This window comes from Poecile atricapillus, chromosome Z (assembly GCF_030490865.1).
Source record: "Poecile atricapillus isolate bPoeAtr1 chromosome Z, bPoeAtr1.hap1, whole genome shotgun sequence".
Classification (NCBI taxonomy): domain Eukaryota; kingdom Metazoa; phylum Chordata; class Aves; order Passeriformes; family Paridae; genus Poecile; species Poecile atricapillus.
In genome coordinates this window covers 142,783,233-142,805,744 of record NC_081289.1, presented here as the reverse complement: position 1 = coordinate 142,805,744, position 22,512 = coordinate 142,783,233, and the positions used below count along the sequence as shown (strand labels likewise).

Genomic DNA, 22,512 nt, shown 5'->3' with positions numbered 1-22,512 from the left:
CTGGTTGTAAAATGTTACAACAACAGGGCAAACAACTGAACAATGACATCAAGATTTTGATAGCCCTTACTGCAAAATACCATCCCTCCCTTTAGCCCCAGATGTTAGGAACTGCATTGCTTTGAACTGTTATTACCCATTCCTCCCACCCAATCCTCTGAGAAGATAAAAATCAAGGTCTGGGCTGCTGAGTCAGATTACAAACACCCAAACAAGACTTTTACTCAAACACAGTTGTTTTTGGTCCCTACTTCACTGAAACTCTATGTTGTGGGGCTTGTAGGAGGCTCCTTTAAGTTCTTTCAGAGAAATGAGTTGCTGAAGCTAGAAGCCACACACAGCGACAAAAAGAAACCAAGAAATACATTTATTTTGTAAAGAAGACAAATTTCTGAACTTCTGGTCAGAAACTGGTTCTTTTTGACATAAAATCCTGACCAACTGAGTAGACAACTCTGTAGAAATATTATGGCCTAGAAGATAAAGCACTAGCCTGGAAATTGTGAAATATAAGCTTTTTGGAATAGCAATATCATGTATGAATAACATGCGGCAACTCAGGTTACAGCTATAAGCCTCAGTTTCCCCTGAATACTGGTATCCAAAGTGGTCTGGTTCTCCCTACAAAAACAAACAAACAAACAAAAACAAAAAAAACAAGCCATACCAAACAAAAAACAAAAAAAGAAAAGAAAAGAAAAGAAAAGAAAAGAAAAGAAAAGAAAAGAAAAGAAAAGAAAAGAAAAGAAAAGAAAAGAAAAGAAAAGAAAAGAAAAGAAAAGAAAAGAAAAGAAAAGAAAAGAAAAGAAAAGAAAAAAGAAAAGAAAAGAAAAGAAAAGAAAAGAAAAGAAAAGAAAAGAAAAGAAAAGAAAAAAAGAGAACAAAAAACCAAAACAACAACAACAACAATAGCAAAACACCCTTCTGTAGTGAGAGGTTGGTATTATGGAAATTATTTTAGAAATTAGAACTTTTGAAATGACTAGACTCATCAGTCCCCTAAGAGAAGCTCTTCTCTTTTTGTTGCATGAAAAAGTACAATTTACCACTCTGGGGTGAGCTCAGCATTCAGGTCATTACAGCTGAAGACACCCCAGCAAAGTTTAGATTTTACATTTCTCTTGGGCTTCTTCAAGTCTCCTTTTTAGTTTCAGTTTATATTTCCTGTCTTGTTGCCCTTTCATTTTTAGGTTTCAGATTTAAACAAAAAGCCAGAAGCAGCGCTGACTCAAGATCTTTTTCTGTTTCTCTCATTTTGACTAGAAACCAGAACAGACCAAATAAAATGAATGATATCACTCTGGGGTTCAAAGTGCTTTGTACATCTAACTTTTTTCTCACAGAGGATGGCGTGTGCTGTCATATCCTTTATTCGAAAGGAGGGAGATCAAAACAGAGGAAGTTTAACTTTCATTTTAAGCACAAAACCCATGTTTCCAATTCCTTGGCTTGCATGCTAGATACACCTGGTTTTTGAGGTCCAAAACTCTTTGGAATTTGAACCCCAAACCTTCATGCGAACAAGAAGCAGCACATGTGCTGAAAATATTCATGATTAAATAAAACCAAACCTCCCTTGCTCAACACAGAAGGGATAAACTTCCCTTTTAGGGGTGAACAAGGGCTTGTGGCTCAGAACCAAGGGTCCTTCCTGCAAGACACTGTTTTGTTGCAAGACATACTTTTGCATTGGTCTCAAGATGCACTGGTCTGTTAGGATCCCCAACACAAACAAACATTGACAAGTTTTTAACTGAATTTGATTGACTTCTCATCCTCTTGTTTGGTTTTTTGTTTGGTTTTTTTTTTTCTTTTTTTCTGTCAGGGTTACAAATGAAGGATCAGCTCTTTAGAGACTGCAGCTGAAGCTGTTAAAGCTCCCTTGCTCCCTGCACTGTGAGGAGTGCAGAGGATGAGTGCTCACATCTTTCTCCTAATTTCAGCACCTGGGAATTATTTCCCTTATCCTGCAATTTTGACCTCTTTTCCTTTCAGTGCCACTTGCAGCCAGAAAGCAGAAATCCAGTCCCGGGGGAATATATGGGATGTTTTACATCCCAGAACAACACTTCAACACTTTGTTTTGGGACTGCAAAAGGAGGCAAGACAATCACCTGCTTGAGTGAGCTCTTTGGACGAGGCAAACAAGTGTCACTTTGTTCTCCCTTGTGCAACCCAGGCACAGACTGAGGGGGGTAAGGGAAGGTCAAGACAGACCTGTGATTTAAAGGCAGGAGGATGGCTTGATGACTGAATGAATCAGGGGCTTCACTTTCAGCTCATGCTGACACAGAGCATTATGCAGAGGGAGGCACAGAATAATGGAATCTTTTAGATTGGAAAGTACCTCCAAGATCATGGAGTCCAACCATTCCCCCAGCACTGCCAAGGCCACCACTGACCCAGGTCCTCAAGTGCCACATCCACAAGGCTTTTAAATCTCTTATGGGGTGTTCATATAGCCCTTTGGTGAAGAAAATTTTTAATATTTAATCTAAACCTCCCCTGGCCCAGCCTGAGGCCGTTCCCTCTCCTCCTGTCCCTGTTCCCTGGCAGCACAGCCCGACCCCCCCGGCTGTCCCCTCCTGCCAGGGACTTGTGCAGAGCCACAAGGGCCCCCTGAGCCTCCTTTTCTCCAGGCTGAGCCCCTTTCCCAGCTCCCTCAGCCGCTCCTGGGGCTCCAGCCCCTTCCCCAGCTCCATTCCCTTCTCTGTACATATTCTCTAGTACTGCCTCAGTTTTCCCACTGTGTTGTTGACTGTGCTGCTTTATTCCCATCACAGGCCTCCTGAATCGAGGCAGAAATCTGCCATGCTGAGCAACCAACATACCAGCTGCTTCATAGCCACAGGCAGGAAAAGAATCATCCCCTGCCTTGCTCCAGCAGCAGGAATATTGCCCCAACCCTGTCAACTGCTTTCCAGGAGCAACTGTGGTGAGAGGCCAGCAGAATGGAACCCTGGCAGCCCTCAGCATGCCTCACTGGAAGCTGATCCAAAAAGCCAGGCAAACTTTCCTTCCTTCTGCTCAACAACAAAGTTTTGGAGGGGTTGATAAATGCTAAACCTTTAACCAAGCTCATATTGACTATTAGGGATCTCTTGACTGCCTCTTGGGCATCTTTAAGGAGCACATGAGATTCCAAGAGCCCAAATGCAACACAACTTGCTGGCCACAAACTGGGTACACTCCTGCCAAAACCTTCCTCTGCTGCAGCTATGGCATGCTCCAGAAAACATTTTAAAAGTTGGCCTCCCAGCTTTATGACAAGAGCATTTAGAAGGGAACACAAACTTTGCTGGCCCTCATGCTACTTTTTGGCTTGAGGAGCTGTTTCTTTTTACATCTTCTTGCCCTACTCCCGGACTCCTTAATTAAGACCATATTTCTAAGAAAGAAGGAAATTGTGTTAATTGAAACCTTCTCAGTATATTATCAGCTTTTGAAGGAGCATTTGGGGAAGGGGAAAGCAGAAGGTTTAAGGCAGAGGGTATTTGCAGGATTAAATGACCCCTTGGAAGATGTCAGGGTGTGAAAGGCCAGCAAACCACTTTTGGTCACATCAGCCTGGAATTTCCTCCTCACAAGTGCCACCAGAGCTTCCCACCCACATGCAAGACCAAGCAAGGACTGCCAGAGGGCTGGCCCAAGGCAGAAATCAGTGCAGCTGGCCTGTGATGCAACAAACATAATTTCTCTCTCTTCACTTCCACAATGCCTGTAACAGCCCTGCCCAGGCACAAAGGCACCGTGTATTACACACAGGCTTGAGACACAGCTGAGTATTATGAATGTTACAAGCAAATAAAATGAAGGGTTGAGTAGTTGTCATGTTTTATCAATACACCATCAAATCTCACTAATCTCCTGTCCAGCAGATGAGAGATGGATCCTCACAACATCTGGATTTTTCAGGGTAGTGCCTCCATGCTATAAGCTAGACTTGCAAAGAAAGGTTTTACAGAGCTTGGAGCAACCTGGTCATGTGGAAGATGTCCCTCACCATGGCAGGGGCTTGGAAAAAGACAATCTTGAAGGTTCCTTCCAACCCAAACCTTTCTATGACTCAATGAAAAAAAGACTTCTGTAGCTACAAAAACATCAAGAATTGGACAAATTCTGCTTGTGAGTCATGTTAAGTTCAGAGGGGCAGCATTTTGGCTCTACATCATGGGGAAAATGAACAAGCAAAAGGTAAGCCCCAGGCTCCAGGGATTTCCTCAAGAATAAATACAAAGGTTTTGGAAACAGGTTTAGTGAGAATAGTACTTTTATTAGAGTCCTCCTATCCTTCCCTCCCTGGCTGGCTGACTTTCCCTGTCTCGATCTGCAGCCTGCCTGAATACCACCCAAAATATTTTCTCAATTAGAGGAGAAAACAGGAATTTGCCACTTGTCTGCCTCTATTCTGCTGCCTGTCAGCATTCAGCAAATATTTCAATCGTAGCCCTTTGCATGCTGCTAGCCCTGCTCATTTAACCTTTGGCCCTTCCCTAGGTTAATCCATCGGCCTTTACCTTCAAATCTTTACAGCCAGGGGCTGACCGCAGGATGGGCCAGCAGAGAGGGGAGGATGAAAGGGGTGTTGTGAGTGATAAGTTATGCCAGATTTCATTGCAGTTTAGGAAGGGTGAGCAGAGAGGATGAAAATTTTTGACCATGCTCCTCAAAGAATTCAGCTGCCAGCAGCTGAGATTTGCACTTCCACGTCTGGGTGACGCTGAGGAAAATTAACAATTTTTAAGAAAAAGAAAAGGCAAGGAAAACCTCCGTCATCTCAGCTCTCCTTCATGTCGCTGGCAGCATCCTGAGGCAGGTACCTAATTGCCCGTGGAGCCTTTGCTCTGCTGGCTCACCCGCTCTCCTCCCCGCCTCACGTGTTGCTGAGATCAGTAGCTAACAGTTCCGCTGTCAAAAGTGCATGTGATGAAAATAATGCCCAGAGCGCTGCCTGTCAGCCTCAGAAATGCTTGCTCAGCTTTGATGGTGGAGGACCCCAAAATCTCTGCCCACCTGGCCTCCCGCTCAGCCGAGCATCCCCTGTGGCTCTCCAGGGGCCGTGCCCAGCCGCCTGCTCTATGAGAAATCGCTGACCCTTCCGTCACATGGACGCTTTAATTGTTCACATCGGTATTTTGTTTCTCTCTACTGTAGACAGTTTGCTGTCAGTTATCTGTCCTTCATATGTAATTAATTGTGCTGTCTCCCGGCTCATTAGAAACAAGCTCCTCTCCTCCCCTTCCCCCTCTCCCCCGGCCAAGTCACAGTGTGCATTATTTAGGTTAAATCATGTTTAAGTAACTACATAAATAGTAGGTCGAGTTTGCCTTTTGTCTAGGCTGAGACTGTTGCTTGGCTCCTTTCTCAAAGCACCAGACCAGGAAAGCCCTTATCCCTGGAAGCTGTCGAAGGGAAATCCTCACTGGGCAGAGCAGCCGTGCCACCCCAGGCGCAGGGGAAGGTCCTCTGAGCAGAAGGCTCGTCCAGTAGGTAACAAGAAGGAGTTGCCAAACTTTAATAAGGCAGTCATAAAAATCAGCACTGCAGAGCAAAAACCCTGCCAAGGGGATGTTCATCATCTAGCAAGATGTAACAGTGAGAGGAAGGTGAAGATTGGTTTGGTTTGGTTTGTTTTTTCCCCTCCAGAGCTTATTGCAGCCAGCAAAAAGCACCTCAAGAGACATCGCTTCACACATAACGGGTCACCCATACCACCTTGCAACTACAGCGCTGAAACTCAGGTGCTGCAATGCACAATAAAGACTTCTGAACGTTCATTCAATTAAGAACAAAATGAGAGTTTCTGAAGTGGGTTCCCTCAGTGCACCAGTTGCAAAAAAAAAAAAAAAAAAAAAAAAATGATTGAGGATGTGGGTATTCAGGTTCAACCAATCTAAAAACCAAGATGAATCATCACCTTGAACTCAAACACGACCTGCACTGAACTGTCTTTAGTGTTACAGTAGTAAAAGTGAAACCCTTAAAGTTAATTTGCTTATTTTTCTGGGCCAAAGTTTTATGTCCTTGTAAACCATTTTCCTGTGCCAAAGTACTGCTAATATCACCTGATGCAAATATTTGAGGATTTAAATATCTGCTTCTATCAGGGAATAACCACTGACAGAATGAGCATGATAATGCTTGTTTCCTCGAGATTTCCAGCTTAGCTTAAGAGATTTAATCATCTGGAGGAGCTTCGGGTGAATCACCTGAACTTTTGGATACCGACTGCAGCCAAGACCTCCCATCCTCCTTGTGTGTGCACATCCTCGCTGATAGACCCAGGCTAGCCAAGTGCTTTAACTGATTGGAACAGGCTCAGCTTTGCTGGATTGCCTGCACAAAGGTTGTGAAGGGCTTCTGTGAAAACTTCCACATGAAAAGCACTGCAGATATTTCCAGCGGTGTTATTTGAAACTAAATTACTGCTCAGGGAAGCTGTTTATACCAGCAATGTGAGACAATGAAGTTCTCTCTTCCTACCACAATCTGGGCACTGATGATGGCAGAACAAAAGCTTTCCGGGCTGCCTGAGACCAACAAATCCCACCAGAGACATGGGAAGACCACCACAAAGAGCCAGGGTTCAGTTTTCCAGTCCATCTACAGCTGGTCCTCTCCTCCACAGGGGCTTAGAAAGGATGGGGGTCACTAAAGTTGTTTTATCAAAGACCTTCAATCTAAACTTGCTGCCTGGGCTTAATACAGCCGCTGGTCTGCCAGGGAAATGTGCTGCTGTGGAGCTGAACCCCACAAAATGGCAGTCTGGCTTCCCAGCTCACTCTCCTAACTCTGCTTGTACTGCTCCAGGAGACAGTACCCCCACCACTTTGTCTGATTTTAGACAGACAAAAATATAAACTAGCCACAGCTTTGGTTCATCAGAAACACACCCAGCTTTTAGGTGATGTTGTATGATTAATAATATATGCCTTAAAAAAATAAAAATGTTCTCAAGAAGGAAAGGGGAAAGGAAGGAAGAAAGAAAAACATGCATGAGTGGGGGAAGGGGGAAAAAGGACAACAATCTGAGACTTTCAATGGGAATGTCCAAAAATAACACAAACAGGATCTCCCTGCCATCTGCTTCGATCCTCTCTGAATGGCTTTCAAAGCAAAAAGCATTGCCAAAACCTGACAAACAAAGCACTGAACATCAGTTTTAATGGAATACCAATACTGTGTTCCCTCTTTCCCCTTTTTTGCTTCCTAGACACACACCTTCCACACCCCTCCAGCTGCCAAATAAATAACACTGTGCAAAAAAATTTGCTTCGGTTACAAAGTTGAATAAACAAGAAATAATTTTGCAAGTGGTCCCATATGTCTCCGCTTCTCTGCTTACAATGGACACTAATAAGATTTGCCATAACTAATTCTTTCTTTCACCCCACTACCCTATTCTCTAACTTGACAAAAAAAAAAAATTAAATTCTCCATATCCCATGTGCATTTTTCTGCAACTTTCACACAGATGAAACACAAGGGTATCAATGGCAAAGCCCACCCTTCACATCACAGACATTTTCAACTTAGTTTAGGCCTTTCAATAAGGCTTAAATGTAAGTTTTATTTCAACCTAAAATGAACAGAAGAATGTTTGTCACTTGTTTTGTTTGATTTTCTATTCTTATTTTAAAAAAGAGATGTCTAATGGGATTGATGGGAAATGGGGATGTATCAGAGAGCTGCAATCTAAACACCAAAGGCAGTGTGTTAGTGCACATGAAGTAGAAAATCTAGACTCTAAAAGCAATGTGCTAGCACATGAAAAACAGAAACAAAATTAATTGGCTGCAAAACCCGGCAACTCTCCTATGCTTCCTTTCAGCCCAACTAAGCAGACCAAACTTCTTTCCTGTATTTTTCTTTTTCTTTTTTTTTTTTTTTTTTTTTTTTTTTGTTCAGCTGGTTAGTTTTTTTGTTTGTTTGTTTTTTGTTATTGGTTGGACTTCTTCCAAGACTCACATCTCGCCTGGCAAACTTAAGAAGCAAAACGCAAAACGCTTAAATCCACACTTCTTCAGTGCACTTTGTTCCCTCTGCTCTCGAGGTGCCTTTATGCACCAGGAGCACACCTTTTCCAGCGCTGATCAACCTTTCTTTTGCTTTTCTCTCTCAAAAAAACATCTGAGGCCTAAATTACTTGAACAAACAAAGGAGGTTTCCCTCCCTCTCTCCCCCGCCGCCCCTCCTCCTGCGGCACACAAATGGCCTCACACCAGACGGGATGGAGGGAGGGCTCCCAATTACACCTTTTATTAACGAGGGGCCACGGCGGGGAAGGCACAGCAGCAGCCTGGGGTACAGAACGTGGCTCCTTCCTGTCACCCCAACTGGGGAGCAGAGGTCACGGGAAATCTGCTGGGAAGGAGCCCAAGCGTGAGAGCTGTGGCCTACCTGCCAGCCATGGTGGGTGGGCATGGATGGTCTGCCCGCTCCGGCACATCTGGGGAAGGGCGGCAGGAAAAGCCCACAGGGAGCCCTGCTGTTTCCTGCAGCCTGTGGACAGGGAGATCTGGGGCATGGGGGGAAGAATGACCAGCCCATCCAAGCCATGGGGTTGGAGCAAGGGTCCTTGCAGTGGGTGGTGGGTTGCCTTCTCCAGTGGGCCTGGGTGAGACACCTCTGTCTGCCTCAATTTTCCACTTCAAAACCTTAGGAGAGAGCTGAGAAACTGTGTTCTTTTGTAGCATTCAGAGGTGACACGGTCTAAAGTTGTCTCTGCCCATGGCAAAGGTTTCCAGCCCAAATTGTTCTATGATCTATAACATTACAAGGCACTGCCTTCAATTTTCTCTAAGTACCATCCATCATCTAAGTCCTTTTTCCCTGTCTTTGTGGTGATTCATTTTCTAGTTCTACTAGAAGAGATAGAAAGGTGTTTTTTGATGGTCAAAATCAAAACCCTTTCTTTCTCTCCTGTTTCAGCCTCAGGCCACCTTTTGCATTCACCCATCAATGCTGTGGTATCACACCTGATAGTAAGCTGAGCCCCTTGGGCCTCTTATTTACCCATCAGACCCTCTCCAGCACTGCCTGCATGGCTGTCTCCATCTGGCAGAGCCCAAATCCTCCTTTCTCCTTACCTCGCTGTTTAAATTCCTCTCCCACTGGGCTGCTGGCTTTTCCTCGGGAACAAAGCACAGGCCCCGTGAGCAAACACTTCTACCCATCTGTGTCCAACAGCAATGACAAAAACAGCTCCCCTTACTCCTAAAGGTCTCCACAGTTTTTCCACAGACCTCACAAGACACTTGTCCTTTCTGACTCCCACCCTACTCTCAAAACTGTATTTGGTCACTTTGCCCAGGCTTTAGGCTTATTTATTTACAGACCTTCATGCTACCTGTGGTCTTTGTTGAGTCTCTTTGGTGTCAACCTGCATCTGTTTTCACACACGTGTAAAGTCTGCAGGCAGGCAGTCAAGATGCAGAGAGAAAAGGGGGCTATGAGGGGAGCATAAAGCAATGCTACTTTTTCTAGCCAGGGATTAACACATGGTTTTTAAACAAGGGGACTCCCTTCCCAGCTGACAGCAGCAGCTGCAGCTTCTGACTTGCTTGCAGAGTGGCAGGGAATCAAATCAAAGAGAAAAGAAGAAAGAGGACAACCCTTCCTTGGGGAGTAGGAAACACAATACAAGCTATTCTAAAATCCCTGAAAATACTGGCTTGGTTTTAGGTCAGGCTCTCCTTCCTCCTTCTGTCCTGTGTGTCCCCACCCCCTCACACACACCCCACTCAACAAAGGGAAATTGGTATTTTTCAAAATTCTTCTGAAAGCCAACCCGGCAGATGGTTCTTTCCAAGCCGGGGAGGAACAAAAAGGAAAACCTGCCAGGATACACATCACTGAGATGTGACAAAGATGGGCATGGTGGCTGGCCTTTGACCCGGGGATTTCATAGGCCTATTAAACCATGTGGCCAAGATGGACTGAGTCGACTTCTATCTCCAGCACGCAGCTGCTGTACCCCACAGGCTTGTGCTGAGTATATTAGATTAAGTGAGGTTAAATAGACTGAGAAGAGACAGGGTTTCTATCTTGCACCTTTTCAACACCTTAGAACAATCCTCACCATCAACATCTAAGCAGGTCAAAGTGAAATTCAATGGCAAAATTAACTTTATACAAACTAACTTGTATATAGTAAAAGACTTATTTTGAAAGTAATTTACAACAGTCCTACTTTACCAAAGTTTTGCATATATATATGACAGTGTTATGAACTCCAGCAAATGCAGAAAGCCAAGGGTAAATCACTGCCAGCCCTTCTATCACACCCAAATGCCTCAGGTTGAGCATCTGGCCGTGTATCACAAGCTGCCCTCCTTTTTCTCTAAAACATCCTCTAGATTACACGAACAGCCAAATTCCCACTCTCTTCAAGAGCACCCCAACTACAGCCCAGAGCTGCACATCCCAAGGACCCAAGGCAGATGAAGTATGGCTTAGTTATGCAGCACAGCTGCCAGCCAAGGCACAGGGAGCAGCAGAGGATGTGCTGTTCCCCCACAGAGCCGCCCGGTCCTTCACCAGCTCCCAAGGAGCACGCTGGCAGTCGCTGTCCCCCGGTGACTGAGAGCAGCTCCTGCCCATGTCCAGAGCTGACCACCTAAGGACAGATCAGTCCCTCCCCATCACCCTCTCCCTGTTTCCTCCTGTGATGGCTGTGCTGTAGTCACAGAAGCAAATGGGCTTTCCCACCCCCACCCCCAATCAGGAATATAATTACAAGTGGTGCAATGGAAATAAGAGAGAAAAAAGGCTGGAAGGTATTTGTCCTGCTGATTGCATAAATTACTGAAGAAAAGTTTCCCATAGAAAGCAAGAGGCTGTCTTTGGAAAGAGAACTTCACCAGCTGTGTGCTGGTGGACACAGCATCAGAAAATGGACAGGACAAATTAATTATCCCCATCTAACCTGCACACAACATGGGATATAAGAACCAGAACACCTTGTCAATCCAACAGCACCAGCTCCCAGTGGAAGATGCAATAAAGAAGTGCCTTCAAGCGCCCTGTTAATGCAGATTAGACAGGTGACTAATGTAGGGACTGTCCCTGCAGCTGAATAGACTTTGGTGGGAGGCAGAAATGAGGGCTGATCAAGACCTTGTTAGTGCTGCTCTCCCCAGCAGAAAAAAAAAAAAAAAATCTGCCTCAGGTCTACTTTTCTTAGTCTTAAGGGTGACCTTTTGTTAAATCACTCACCTGGGAATACAGCAGGTAAAAATTTGATGAAGCTACCCAGGCTGGCACAATGTTCTGAGGAGCAGGGGATACTACCGATAAAAGTCTATTTAGTAATCCCAGTGTAAGCTCTACCTCATAGGTATGAGGAAACTGTTTCCTACATATCCTCCTGGGAAATGTTTGCCAAGAGAAGTGCCTTCTCACAGAAGCTCCAGCTGAGGAAGCAGTGACTCGCCCTGTGAGGCGAGGGTGTGATCCTGGTGACTCGGTCCTCTCCTTGTCAGAGTCCTCAGCATGGAGAGAGGGGACCATGTCCTCTGGCTCATTTGCTTGTGCCACCACATTCCTTCCGAAAGCGAGAGCATTGGGTAAGTCAGAAATACTCACGAATCCCCTCAGGGCTGATTCTCATCTTTCAGCCATGTGGAGGGAGAGCTGCTCACATGGAGCTGGGATGCTGCAAAGTACTGAAATTCCTCAATGAACCACCCAAGTTTATAGTGGTAGAGTTTTTGTAACACACAATAAAAAGATACCATCTCTCTCTGCAAACCTTGCCACCCAGGTGAGAGAGAGCCATGAGAAACTGATGAGAAGATAACGAGTCCTCCAGTAGATATTCCTCATTCAACTCTTACCACATTTTAGAGTTTATGGACCTGAAGGGATTATTAAGGTCATCTAGGTCAACTGATTGCATGCTGGCCACAAAACTCCACCCCCTTATTTTTGCATCCAGCCCTAGCTCTTCCCTCAGAGGTTTTATTTTTAAGTGAGCAGTGAAGATGCAGAGAGTTAACCATTTTGAAGCAAACTGATCTGTTTAAATGACAGCTAGAGGAGGACTGGTTTCCAGAAGGGCTCTGCACTCAATGCTTGGAGATCAGGCCACCCCTGGGAGACTCAACTGTGTCATGGTTAAGCAACCACAGTTCAGAGAAAAAGGTTTGAGCATTAACCTGGCCTGTGACAGTTCCTTGAGTGAGTCACTTAATCTCATTGCTCTGTTTCACATTCTGTACTGAGAGACAAGATGGTTCCACTTACCCTCCTCTCTGCAGAACTTGTGAAATTCTTGCAGGAGGACAGGCTCTCCTGATATCCTCCTTTGTACAGGACCTGCCAACAGCAGGCATGGAAGCACAACAGCAGCCAGCATGGCACAGAACCTTAAAACCCCATTTGGTTCTGCAAACACAGCTGTGGTTGACTGTCTATCTTGACTGACCATGGCCTCATCTTCAGATAACCCATCTTGGCCACAGTCCAAGGTGGATCTCAGGTAATACAGTCCTACTTGCAACATGTAGTAAGACACATTTGCACTGCTAGCCCACAGCCCAAAGAAAAAAAAAGAAAATAATCACAAGATGTTGGGACTGCTACTACTCTGTCCAGTCTGGAGAAATACAATTTGCTGTCCATTCTACAAGCAGTGTCATGCTACTGCTACACATGCCATGGCTTGAGAAACCCTTTCCTCGTAGCAACCACCTGCAGCTCAGAGTCCAAATATAACCACCATGTAGAAATAGCACTTTATGTCCTGAAATGAAGAAGCCAACAGCCTCTGGCCTAAGTCATGTTAGAGGTCATGGCTAGAAATGGAAAATAATGCTCTTATAAAAACACAGCTAACTGGACTTGTCCTGGAGGGTCACATCTGAAATGGAATCATTTTAAGGTCCAAGAGTCGGAAAAGTCTCAGCATTAAAAAACAAAACAATTCATGTTTATTCTGGATATTTTTAGACCAGTTTCCTAAGGAAACAAGGCTAACATGGTCACACTGTGTTTGTGTGAATGTGAATGCACACACAAAGTCCTTGCCTGCACAGTCCTCTCTCCTAGATATTTTTTGAATATTTTGTCCAGTTTTGATGAAATGTGATGTGCAAAATTACAATCTTTGGGATATAATATTCTAATATGTTTTGTTCTAATTGTTCTCTGGCCAGAAGAAAGGGAGCCCTGAGAGGTTCCCCAAAAGGACTTGGCAGAAAAGTTCATTCATCACTAGACACCAGAGAAGTCACATAGGAGGAAAGCGGCCAGAAATCAACTCTTATGAGTCTCTGTTCTCTGAGAAAAAGCAAAAGAGAAAAAGAGCTGAAGGCACCAGCTAAAGGCACACTTTGCACTCAGATGGACTAAGATGGGTCCATCACTCAGTCCCACTGGCTGGGCAGGAGAATGGGGCCAGCAAGACGCCCGTCTGGGAATGAAGCATGGGAAGAATTAGACCTGACCTAGCTGTGTGTGTTGTGTGTGTGTGTGTGTGTGTGTGTGTGTGTGTGTGTGTGAAAAGGGAAGTTAAGATGAAAAGTCTGTAGGTAAATCAGAAGGTATGTGTGGTGAGGCATGCCTGGAAGGAGAGAAAAGGAAGAACTGCAGGCAAAAGGTGTTGCTGGAAGAACATGAGCATGTATATGAAGGACTGACACCCCAAAACCTCTGCAAATGAAAACACAGCCAGTTCGCAGCCCTGGGTGTAGATGCCAGCACACCACATCTCCATCTCTGTTAGCCTGGAGGCCACGGTGCTTTCGAAACAACACGCATGCACTGACTTGGCCAAGGGTTTGCACCCTCTGCTCCTGCACTTTGGTGGACCCCCACCCGGACACCCAGCTTCCTCCACTTGTCCCAGCTGCTTCCTTGCAGCATCTCCTCAATCCCAACACCAGGTCTGTGGGTATTTTGCCATGGTTTGAAGAGAAAGACACAGCAGAAGTAAACAAGGAAATGTCAAAGAAGGCCGTCGAAACTCAGCTGTGGGAGGGAGAGACTGCTGCAAAACAAAACCTGTCCTCAACACAGACAACCTCCCCAAGCCCTGGTCATATGGCAGCTAATCAAGTACACCAAGTCTTCCTTGTTTGGCACTCTGTGTTCAGCAGAAAAAGCCTGCTTATATTTTCTCAGCCCATCCCTTTACTGACAGATGTTTTCTCCTTTAGCACCCACTTGACTAGATGGGGGAAAAAAAAAAGAAAAAAAAATAAATTCTTTGGAAGCAGACAGAACTGAGGAATGGGCATCAGCTGGCTCAGCCAGAGCACTGGGCTGGAAAAGACACTCTGCTTTATTCCTGTCACAAGATATCCAGATATCCAGGACATGATGCAAGCAGACACTTCTCCAGCAAGTTTTGGAGGACAAGGAAGGGTTAAAAGCTAGGCTCTAGCCCTCCAGCTCTCTCTCACAGAGAGGCTTTGAACCACAATCAGGTGGGACCAGCCTCCTCCAGATGGCTATGTAGGGGATCAAGATGACTCAGCTCCCAGTGTGAGCATCTAGGGTGCCTTCAAGGACCAAGATGAACCTAAGTGGCTCTCAGCTCCCAGAAAAAACTGGTTTCTTAAGTGAAGAAATTAATTTCTTCACAAAAACAAACAAACAAAAAACAGACAACAAAAAGAACCAAAACAAAAACATTAATTCTTGTTCTTTTTCTGCCGTGAGCCTAAGATACCTGAGGTGGAAGACCACCAAACTCCAGCTGTTTCATTTGTGCTTCCAACAATGCTGTAGAAAGAAAAGCTAGCCTGAAGGGAACCTGGGATGACTATCAAAGAGCTGAGTCTGTGTAGCTTTGCACCCATGCGCTTGTGTAGAAAGACTGAAAATGCCAGGAGCCTCCTGCCTGTTGGAGCAGCTCTGCATTGATCTCTCAGCTGCTCAAGAGCCAGTTTCGCCTTGGAGGCAGCTAGAAGAACACTCCTCCACTGTGTTGGCACTTCTGGGGCTCTACCATAAGCTGGGAAGCAGCTGAGCTCGACTCTGCTGGTGTGAGCTCCATGTACCCACCACAAGAACCACACAGAGCTGCCTGAAGGCCTTTCTAGGAAAGCACAGGGACTAAACCAGCAGAGAAGCCAGGTCCAAGCTGAAGGGACTGTGCATGTTCCATCCTTTGGGGAGGGGAAGAAAAAGAAGCTGCAAATCAAACCCTACATTTCAAGCAGGTACAACTAACATGCAAATGCCTTCTTTTCCTCCCCAGGCCACAGGGAGCAAGCACTTATGTCAATCCCCTGGGCCACGTTTGGGATGGTAACAGGAAGAGCTGACTCAGATGACATCTTGCACAGGGATGCCCCTAGCAAAGAGGGATAAGCATGCATGGTGAGCAATTGGATGATCATGCACACAAATCACCGGGGAGATGAGTCTGGCAGGGGGGTAATCCAGCAAGAGCTGCGGATGCACACCAGAACCTGGAGGGAAAGTGCAATGTGCAGTCAACAATAAAAAAAAAAGGGGGGAAGGAGAGAAGGGGAAGAACTTGTGATTTTCTGTGGGAAAAGGAGGCATGCAATGATGCCTTTTCACTGCTCCCAAAATCACGAGCCAGACACAGTTAGGTGATAAAAAGGGGTTATCTTTACCAGGATCCTTGGGTGCACAATTTGCCAGGTGGAAAACAGAGAAGTTGGACCCGTAGCGTAACACATACACAAATTTTGTATGTTTAGCAACTTAGCATATCTGACAAAAATCCCCAGTTAGAGACAACAGTGGTGAGGTAATTCCTTCCCAGTCCAACCTTCTTTGAATTCCCCCTCTTTCAGATAAGAACTAAACTTTGTTTATGAAAATGTGCTTTGGACAGCTTGACTCAACCTTGGCTTCCCCAAGAATTTAACCTTGGACCCCCAGCTTGGAGCTACTAGGGAACTTATTTTGTTGTTCTGTCTAATAGAGTAGGTAAAATACTAGCTGCAAATACTGTGATAGGCTACATAGCTACAAATGTATGTGTAAGGAATATAGAAATGTAGCAAAAAGAATATAAAAGAGAAAAAGGCAAAAATCAATTTTGCATCGAGTCTTCAAGGAAAGGTGAATCACCAGAAAAAGTTGCATATGTGGGGCAGTGAAAAGGAAGACTGTGAATTGAATTTCAAGGGGGAAAGTGTTAGAAATGTTTCCTGCAGGGAAATGGCAAACACCTACAGAAACTCAAAGAAAAAAAAACAAAACATAGCTAGAAAATCCAGAGATAGTTTCCTCTGACTACACACAAGGAAGCTTTACTTCCAATTGACTTGCTGCTGTGCTTATCTCTCAGCAATAAAATGCATTCACCCATCCCAAGCTCTCAAAAAACCCTAGTGCAGCAATAATTACAAAACCACAAGCTTACATCCTCTGAAGGACGTTATGCATATGATGAAAGCTGCAAAGAGCCTTTGTCAAGCTGTGCCTAAAGAAAGAAGGGGCAGAAAATTAAGTGTTTACAGACATAAGAGAATAGAAAAAAAAAAAAAAAAGAAAACCCAAAAAACAAATTCAGGGAAGGGGAAAAAAAAAAGGAAATAAAACAAAACCAGAGAAATAACTGTTCATCTGGGACTTGTTAAATGCTACATGACAGGCAGGGAATGCTGATAGGTTGCTTCACTGCATTTGGTGCCACACTTTCAGTATTCTTCCAGACTGATAACGTTTCCTTATCTGAAGGAAAAAGCACTTTTAGTGTTGCTGAGGTTCTTGACTCGAACAACCCTACTGCAGGTGAGAGAGCAGCAGCTGCAGGGCTTTGCCAGCATGCCAGCAGGACATCCTCTGGGCTCCTGGCTTTTTTCTTCCCTCCCTCTCCAATCAGACTAAATGAAATGGAGCTATTTGTGGGTTTAGAAGTGGCAACGGTTCAGCCCACTCCATCCCCAGGTGCCAAAGGGTTGAAACAAGAGAAAACTCTTACAGAACATTTGTGCACTTTCCAATTGCCACACAAGCAGCCAGAGAAACAGCCCAAGCTATGATTCAACTTCTGAGCAGCCCCGGGAAAAGGGTTAGGAAACTACCCTTACTCTTTTGTTCAAGTAAGGGAAGCCTATGTGAAACTTGGCATGGTCTGGACTTAAAAGAAACCCCAAAAGTTGTTGGGTTGCAGCCAGGCATTCAAGCCAGCAGAGCAGAGGTTCCCAACGCTGGTGCTCTCTCATTCCCTGCCTCTCTCCCCACTCCGGGGCATCAGCAACTGCACCCAGCAAGATCCTCTCCTGAATTCCCTCCCCTCCCATTCAGGATCGCATAACATCCCTGGGGCGATTGCTCACACGGAAAAGCAACATGAGGAAAGTATTTAATGCATGTTTATGTCTTTTAATATAGTGTAGCAGCTGGAATCAAAGGCAAAAACCCCGGGCCTCAGCACATGAGCATCGTGGCTCTCCACAGAGTCCCCTTCTAATCACCGCTGCTCTCTGGACCACAGCTTTAGAAATCAGGCACTAACCCCTATTGCCTAATTAGCAGAGCAGTGTAAAGCTTAGGAACAGGCATATCTTCTTCCTCCCTAAGTGGCCACTGAATAAATGCTATATCCCCCGTTCACAGTCCCTTTTTACATTGCTGGCATTACCAGTCCTTTGTGTACCCACATGCTGTTACTTAAATTGCTTCCATGTTTTCATTACTTGCTCTCTGTGCTGTGTGTATTGAAACTCCTGCAAGATTGCTGAAGTGGTATTTCAAAGCACTGGGGACTGCTGGAGATGTAGCTGGAAATATTATGCAACAAGCTAAGGGGATTTTTCAAGTTCTGATAGAGTTTGCATTTCCTCAGGGGAAAAATAAATTTGGGTGCTACTCCATGATGTGCAGGACAACCACTCCCACCCACCAGAGGCACAAGAATGGCACTTGCAGCTCAGTCTGTATATTCTCTGCATCCACGAGCAAGGTGGTAAACCCAAATAATGCTCCCATGTGCAAGGAAAATGTGTACATTGGGCCAAACTCTCCTGGCAAAAATCCATAAAAGACAGTGGATTGATGCCAGCTGAAGGTCTGTCCCACTCTTTGAATGTGTTGTTCCCTCCTTCTGCTGCCAGGAGCTGCTTTTCTGGAGCTTGTGCTGATTAAAGCAACAGGCAATCAAAACAGCCTAACGCTGAAATTTCAAAACCGCCAAAACCATTTAAATGTGACAAATTGCTTTTTTATTTTTTCCACAACCACTACTGCAGCTCTCAGTGGCTCTGCAAGTAAATGCAGAGGGCTCCTGCATGCTCTGCTCTTCCAGGGGAATACACAGATAGACCAGAGAGCTACATCTCCCTGCAAGTTTCAGCTTGCTGTTTCCTCCTAGTTATCTTCCCCCCAAAAACGTCTGTACCCACCATGGTGCACATAAACATAACACATGGTACAGACAGACATTGTCCACAGAAGAAATCACTCTTCCAGCACTGGAACTTTTTCCCCACTCACTGCCAGCCTCCCTTTCTGCAGTGCCTTTGATCACCCCTTGATGCGAGCTGTTCACAGCCTGATCCTGGAACCCCGCAAGCCGAGGCACAGGCGTGTGTGAGATCCCCCCCGGCTGCAGGGACGCAGGTTATTCCCCATCCTGGAGATGCAGTCTGTAGGTCTCCAGGCATCACACACCCCTTGAGATCACAGCACTGGGGTCTTCCAGACCCCTGCTGGGGACATCTCTGCGGCAGCTGCTGCTCAGCAGCTGCTGCACGCCAGACGTTGGGTGTTATGCTAATGGTGCACCGGGGCAGCAGCCTTCTCCCCATCTGCTCACAGCACCCACCTGCTGGGTGCTGAGATTTTTTTGTTTTGTTTGTTTGGCCAGATTAGACCAGTGTTGACCCAAAGAGCTCCCAGCTTGAGAACAGGGTGTGTGTGAACACAGCCCCAGCCAGCTCGGACCTCACAACGCAGGTGCAAGCTGGATGCAGCCGTGTCTGAGCTGTGATCTGCTTCTTTCAGACTCCTTATCCTCCTGCAATTAAAGTCATCACCCTGAGCATAACCATGCTACAAGGTGTTTTATTTTAGCTATTGTTCCCACTGGGTTTGTTTGGTTTTTGTTTGGGGATTTTTTTTGCCCATAACTTCCTTATGCTTAGCTTTATTTATTCAACCTTTTGGATGACCACACAGAAAAGAACACACCTTCCATGGCCATCAGACTGGGTGATAAATAGAAATGAAGGCTCTGATTTTGTGCAGTCATACTCTCTGCAGTCCATGCATGGTAGGTAGGTGTTTGCAGTTCTTTTTTTCCCTCTACATGGCTATGGAAGGATTGCTTGTGACACCTTTGCTGTCACTGAGCATAGTCTCATAAAACTGCTGCTTCCCCTAAGACCTCTACAAGCATTCAGGGAGGACAGGAAAGTGGATATTAGACATTGCTTGGTGCTGAGAAGGCAGCCCATCCTTTCCAATAGGTGGGAAAATCTCTTCTCAAAGTGTTATAGGGCCAAACCTCTGCTGTGTTAAAAAGAGCTTCCTCTTTCATGCCCATCCACTATATCATTTAAAAGATTATGAGAAAAAAGAAAAATAAATCCCCTTGAACTGATATTTTGGGTTTGTTTTCAAGCTCAGCTTGTAATAAAAATACTCCAAAAAATGAGTGACGCTAATCTCCCTGGGCTCTGCCTTGAGTCAGTGGGAAATGATGATGCTTAAAAAAGTGATTTTGAGTCATCAAAATTTCGGTCTAAGTCAGTCTGCCAAGGAGGATTTCTTCAGTAAGAGGTGGTATCAGTTATCGTCCTCGAGGCTTCATGTAGCCCTTTGAGCACCCATCATGTGTGTGAGGTATGGGAGAAGGATCAAAGCTGCATGAGCAAGAAAACCAAACCTTAATCCAAGCCCTAATATGTGGGTGCCTAAATCCCAGATCAATTTGTCCAGGTTTTGGAGGCACTTGTGCATCTTTTATCAAATCTGGGCTCTGTCTGAAATCACCATGAAGCCCATGTGTTACTAAGGAGGAGGAGGTGAAGCATATTTACTGTGACCTGACCAAACATACATGGCTAATGCTTAGGACGGAAAATACCAGTAATCCAAAAATTTGTGTCCCCAGAAGTGCTGCTTAATACACTCAAACTAAATTTGATTTATGTACTAAGTGTAGGTGACACTACAGAAAAAATCAAGCCAACAGTAAATCAAAAGAGCGCTCCTGAAAACAAGCTCATATGAAGAAATTATTTTCTTTCTTTTCACATCCTTGAATAACTGAAAGAATAAAAAATGTTCAATTTTTACCCAGACTTAAAGTACCAAAAATTTCTCTGCAGAAGGGTATTTCAAGAAAATTATATGCATCTGGAAGAAAATGAGACTTATAATGGAAGTATTTTCTGTAGCATAACTATAGTGCTACTCACACAATGCTGTAATCAAGAATAATGGAGCCCATCACCCAGAATACAGGAATGAATTCAATTGTTCACCATGCACATACCTCTATTTTAAAAATGCAGTTGAATGATTTAACTGCCAAAAGGCTTGAGCATTAGTGCTCAGGCAGAAAGCAGTTTAGAAGTGGGCTCCTTCATTTCTCACTCATGTAATCATTAATCTCAAAACTCAATTACACACAAAAATAGAAGAGGCCTGGTTGAACTTTTGATCTCTTCTGAATTGGTTCATCTGAAGGATAGTTCAAGATCATTCCCGATGCATATGTGACAGTGCAGGATGATACTTGCCCTGTGCTGCTCCAAGGCCACATCTTGCAAAGTCTGTGCCTTGGACACAAATTGTTTGAGAAGATTCATTCCTCCCCTCTCCCTCTGCTTCTGGGAGAAACTGGAAATATGTAAAAGAATGGGACCTACCTTCTTTTTGGAGTGCGATCTGTCCTCCTCTTTAGCTGTTTTGCTATTTTTCCCAGTTCTGGAAAGTTTCTGCTCCCCAGACTGCTTGATGGTGATTTTGATCTCGGGAGGGCAAATATAGTTCTCCAAGTTCTTTGGGGGCTTCTTTGCTCTCTTGGTGGTCTGGATCTTTAGTTTTAAACTCCCCTCCGTGAAGTTAGCCTCCTTGATGGAAAACTCCTGCTCCTCCAGGCCATCTCCCGCCACCCATTTCTCGCTGTCTGCATTGGAAGTGGAATCCACATCTCTTCCGGAACCCATCTCATCCTCTTCCTCAGGCTCCAGCCTCTCGCTGCTCACCGGGATCCCCTTCCCCGCGCCTGACGAAGACAGCATCGTCTCCCCTGCACAGCCTGAGACAGGCGAAGGCTTCGTAGAGGTGACAGCAGCTGGCAGAAAGTCTGCCTCGCCTCCCCTTTGCCGGGAGCTGCTCAAAGTCTCTCTGGGCTCCATGGCAATACCACAACGCCCTGGAGCTCGGTCAGAGGGAAGGGGAGTACGGGAGGGGATGAGGGAAGCAAGGGCAGATGTGATCCCAGGGAGCGAATGGCAACTGTCCACCAAATTCAATGTCCCGGTCACCCAGAGGCTGCAAGATGCTCAGAAGAGACCAAATGTGCCACTGTCAAAAGAAAAGAGAGAAAAAAAGAGGAAGTTAGCACATATACACATATATCAAATGAGAGTGGAGATGAATGAAGCAGGGCACGGGGCACACTCAGGCTTCACCTGCAGCATCTCAGGGGCTTTCCTTGAAGCGATTGGGATATCAAAATGGGAACCAAGGCTCACCAGCATTTCTGAAGGCTGGATCTGACATCACAAAGCAATGAGCAACAGCCATCTGTATTGTTAATTTGATGACGATGAATACGTCTTTAAAAAAATCCAAAATAAACAAACACCCAAATTGTTGTCTAAATGGAAACCCTTTCACCTCAACTTATGCAATGAATGAGGGGGCAGCCAGCTCTCCACACCCATGAACCTCCTCATTACCTGGACGTGCTCACTGTCACAGGGTTTCCAGTGGGGGACAAAAGTAAGCTCAGACACTTGCCTTGGGTTAAACAATAACCCAGTGATCAGGGCACAGAAAACATGGTGCTGCCCTCTGAGTCAGCAGCAGAGTTTCAGACTCTATTTCCTCACTTCCCAGGTGAGAGGCAGACTTGCCCTTTGCTGCCAGCTGTTCTGAGGGGAATCCTGCTTTGGATGAATAATTCCTTAGGACCAACTGCAGCCTGAGATGCTCTATGGGACACTGGAATTGCAGGAGGATCCACCTGGGCTTCTTTCAGGGCATGTCAGTGTCCCAAGCACTGAGGTGCTTGGAGGAAAGCTAAACTCAAGGTTTTCCAAAGTTCTTCATGCCGTTAGGTACCACTGTTCTGTGGAAAAGCCTTGGGCTGGATGATAACACAGACTGTGCTCTCAACCTTGTAAATTTTATCTTTCTTTAGAAGATCAGAGGTGGAAACCTTTGAGATGGAAAAACTCCTGCTTGATACCTCACAAAGCCTCAGTTAAAGGCAGAAGCTGAGAATGTTCAGCTGAGGCAAAAGTTGCATCACCCAAGGACATCTTGTTAAAAGTAATACCTATGGGGTGTTTCAAAAGGTATTGAGGTGCTTTCACACACCTTCCCTAAAACTCCCCTATTGCCACC

General features: G+C 45.2%; 1 protein-coding gene across 2 annotated transcripts in view; it reads right to left on the bottom strand.

Moving 5' to 3' along the window:
• Positions 1-22,512, bottom strand: part of SETBP1 (SET binding protein 1) — a 271,241-nt gene that overhangs the window by 233,084 nt on the left and 15,645 nt on the right. For both annotated transcript variants that reach the window (XM_058864577.1, XM_058864578.1), the window contains exon 2: positions 20,805-21,465. In XM_058864577.1, coding sequence (XP_058720560.1) covers positions 20,805-21,296 — 492 coding nt within the window. In that variant the 5' untranslated portion in view covers positions 21,297-21,465. The remainder of the gene's footprint in view (positions 1-20,804; positions 21,466-22,512) is intronic.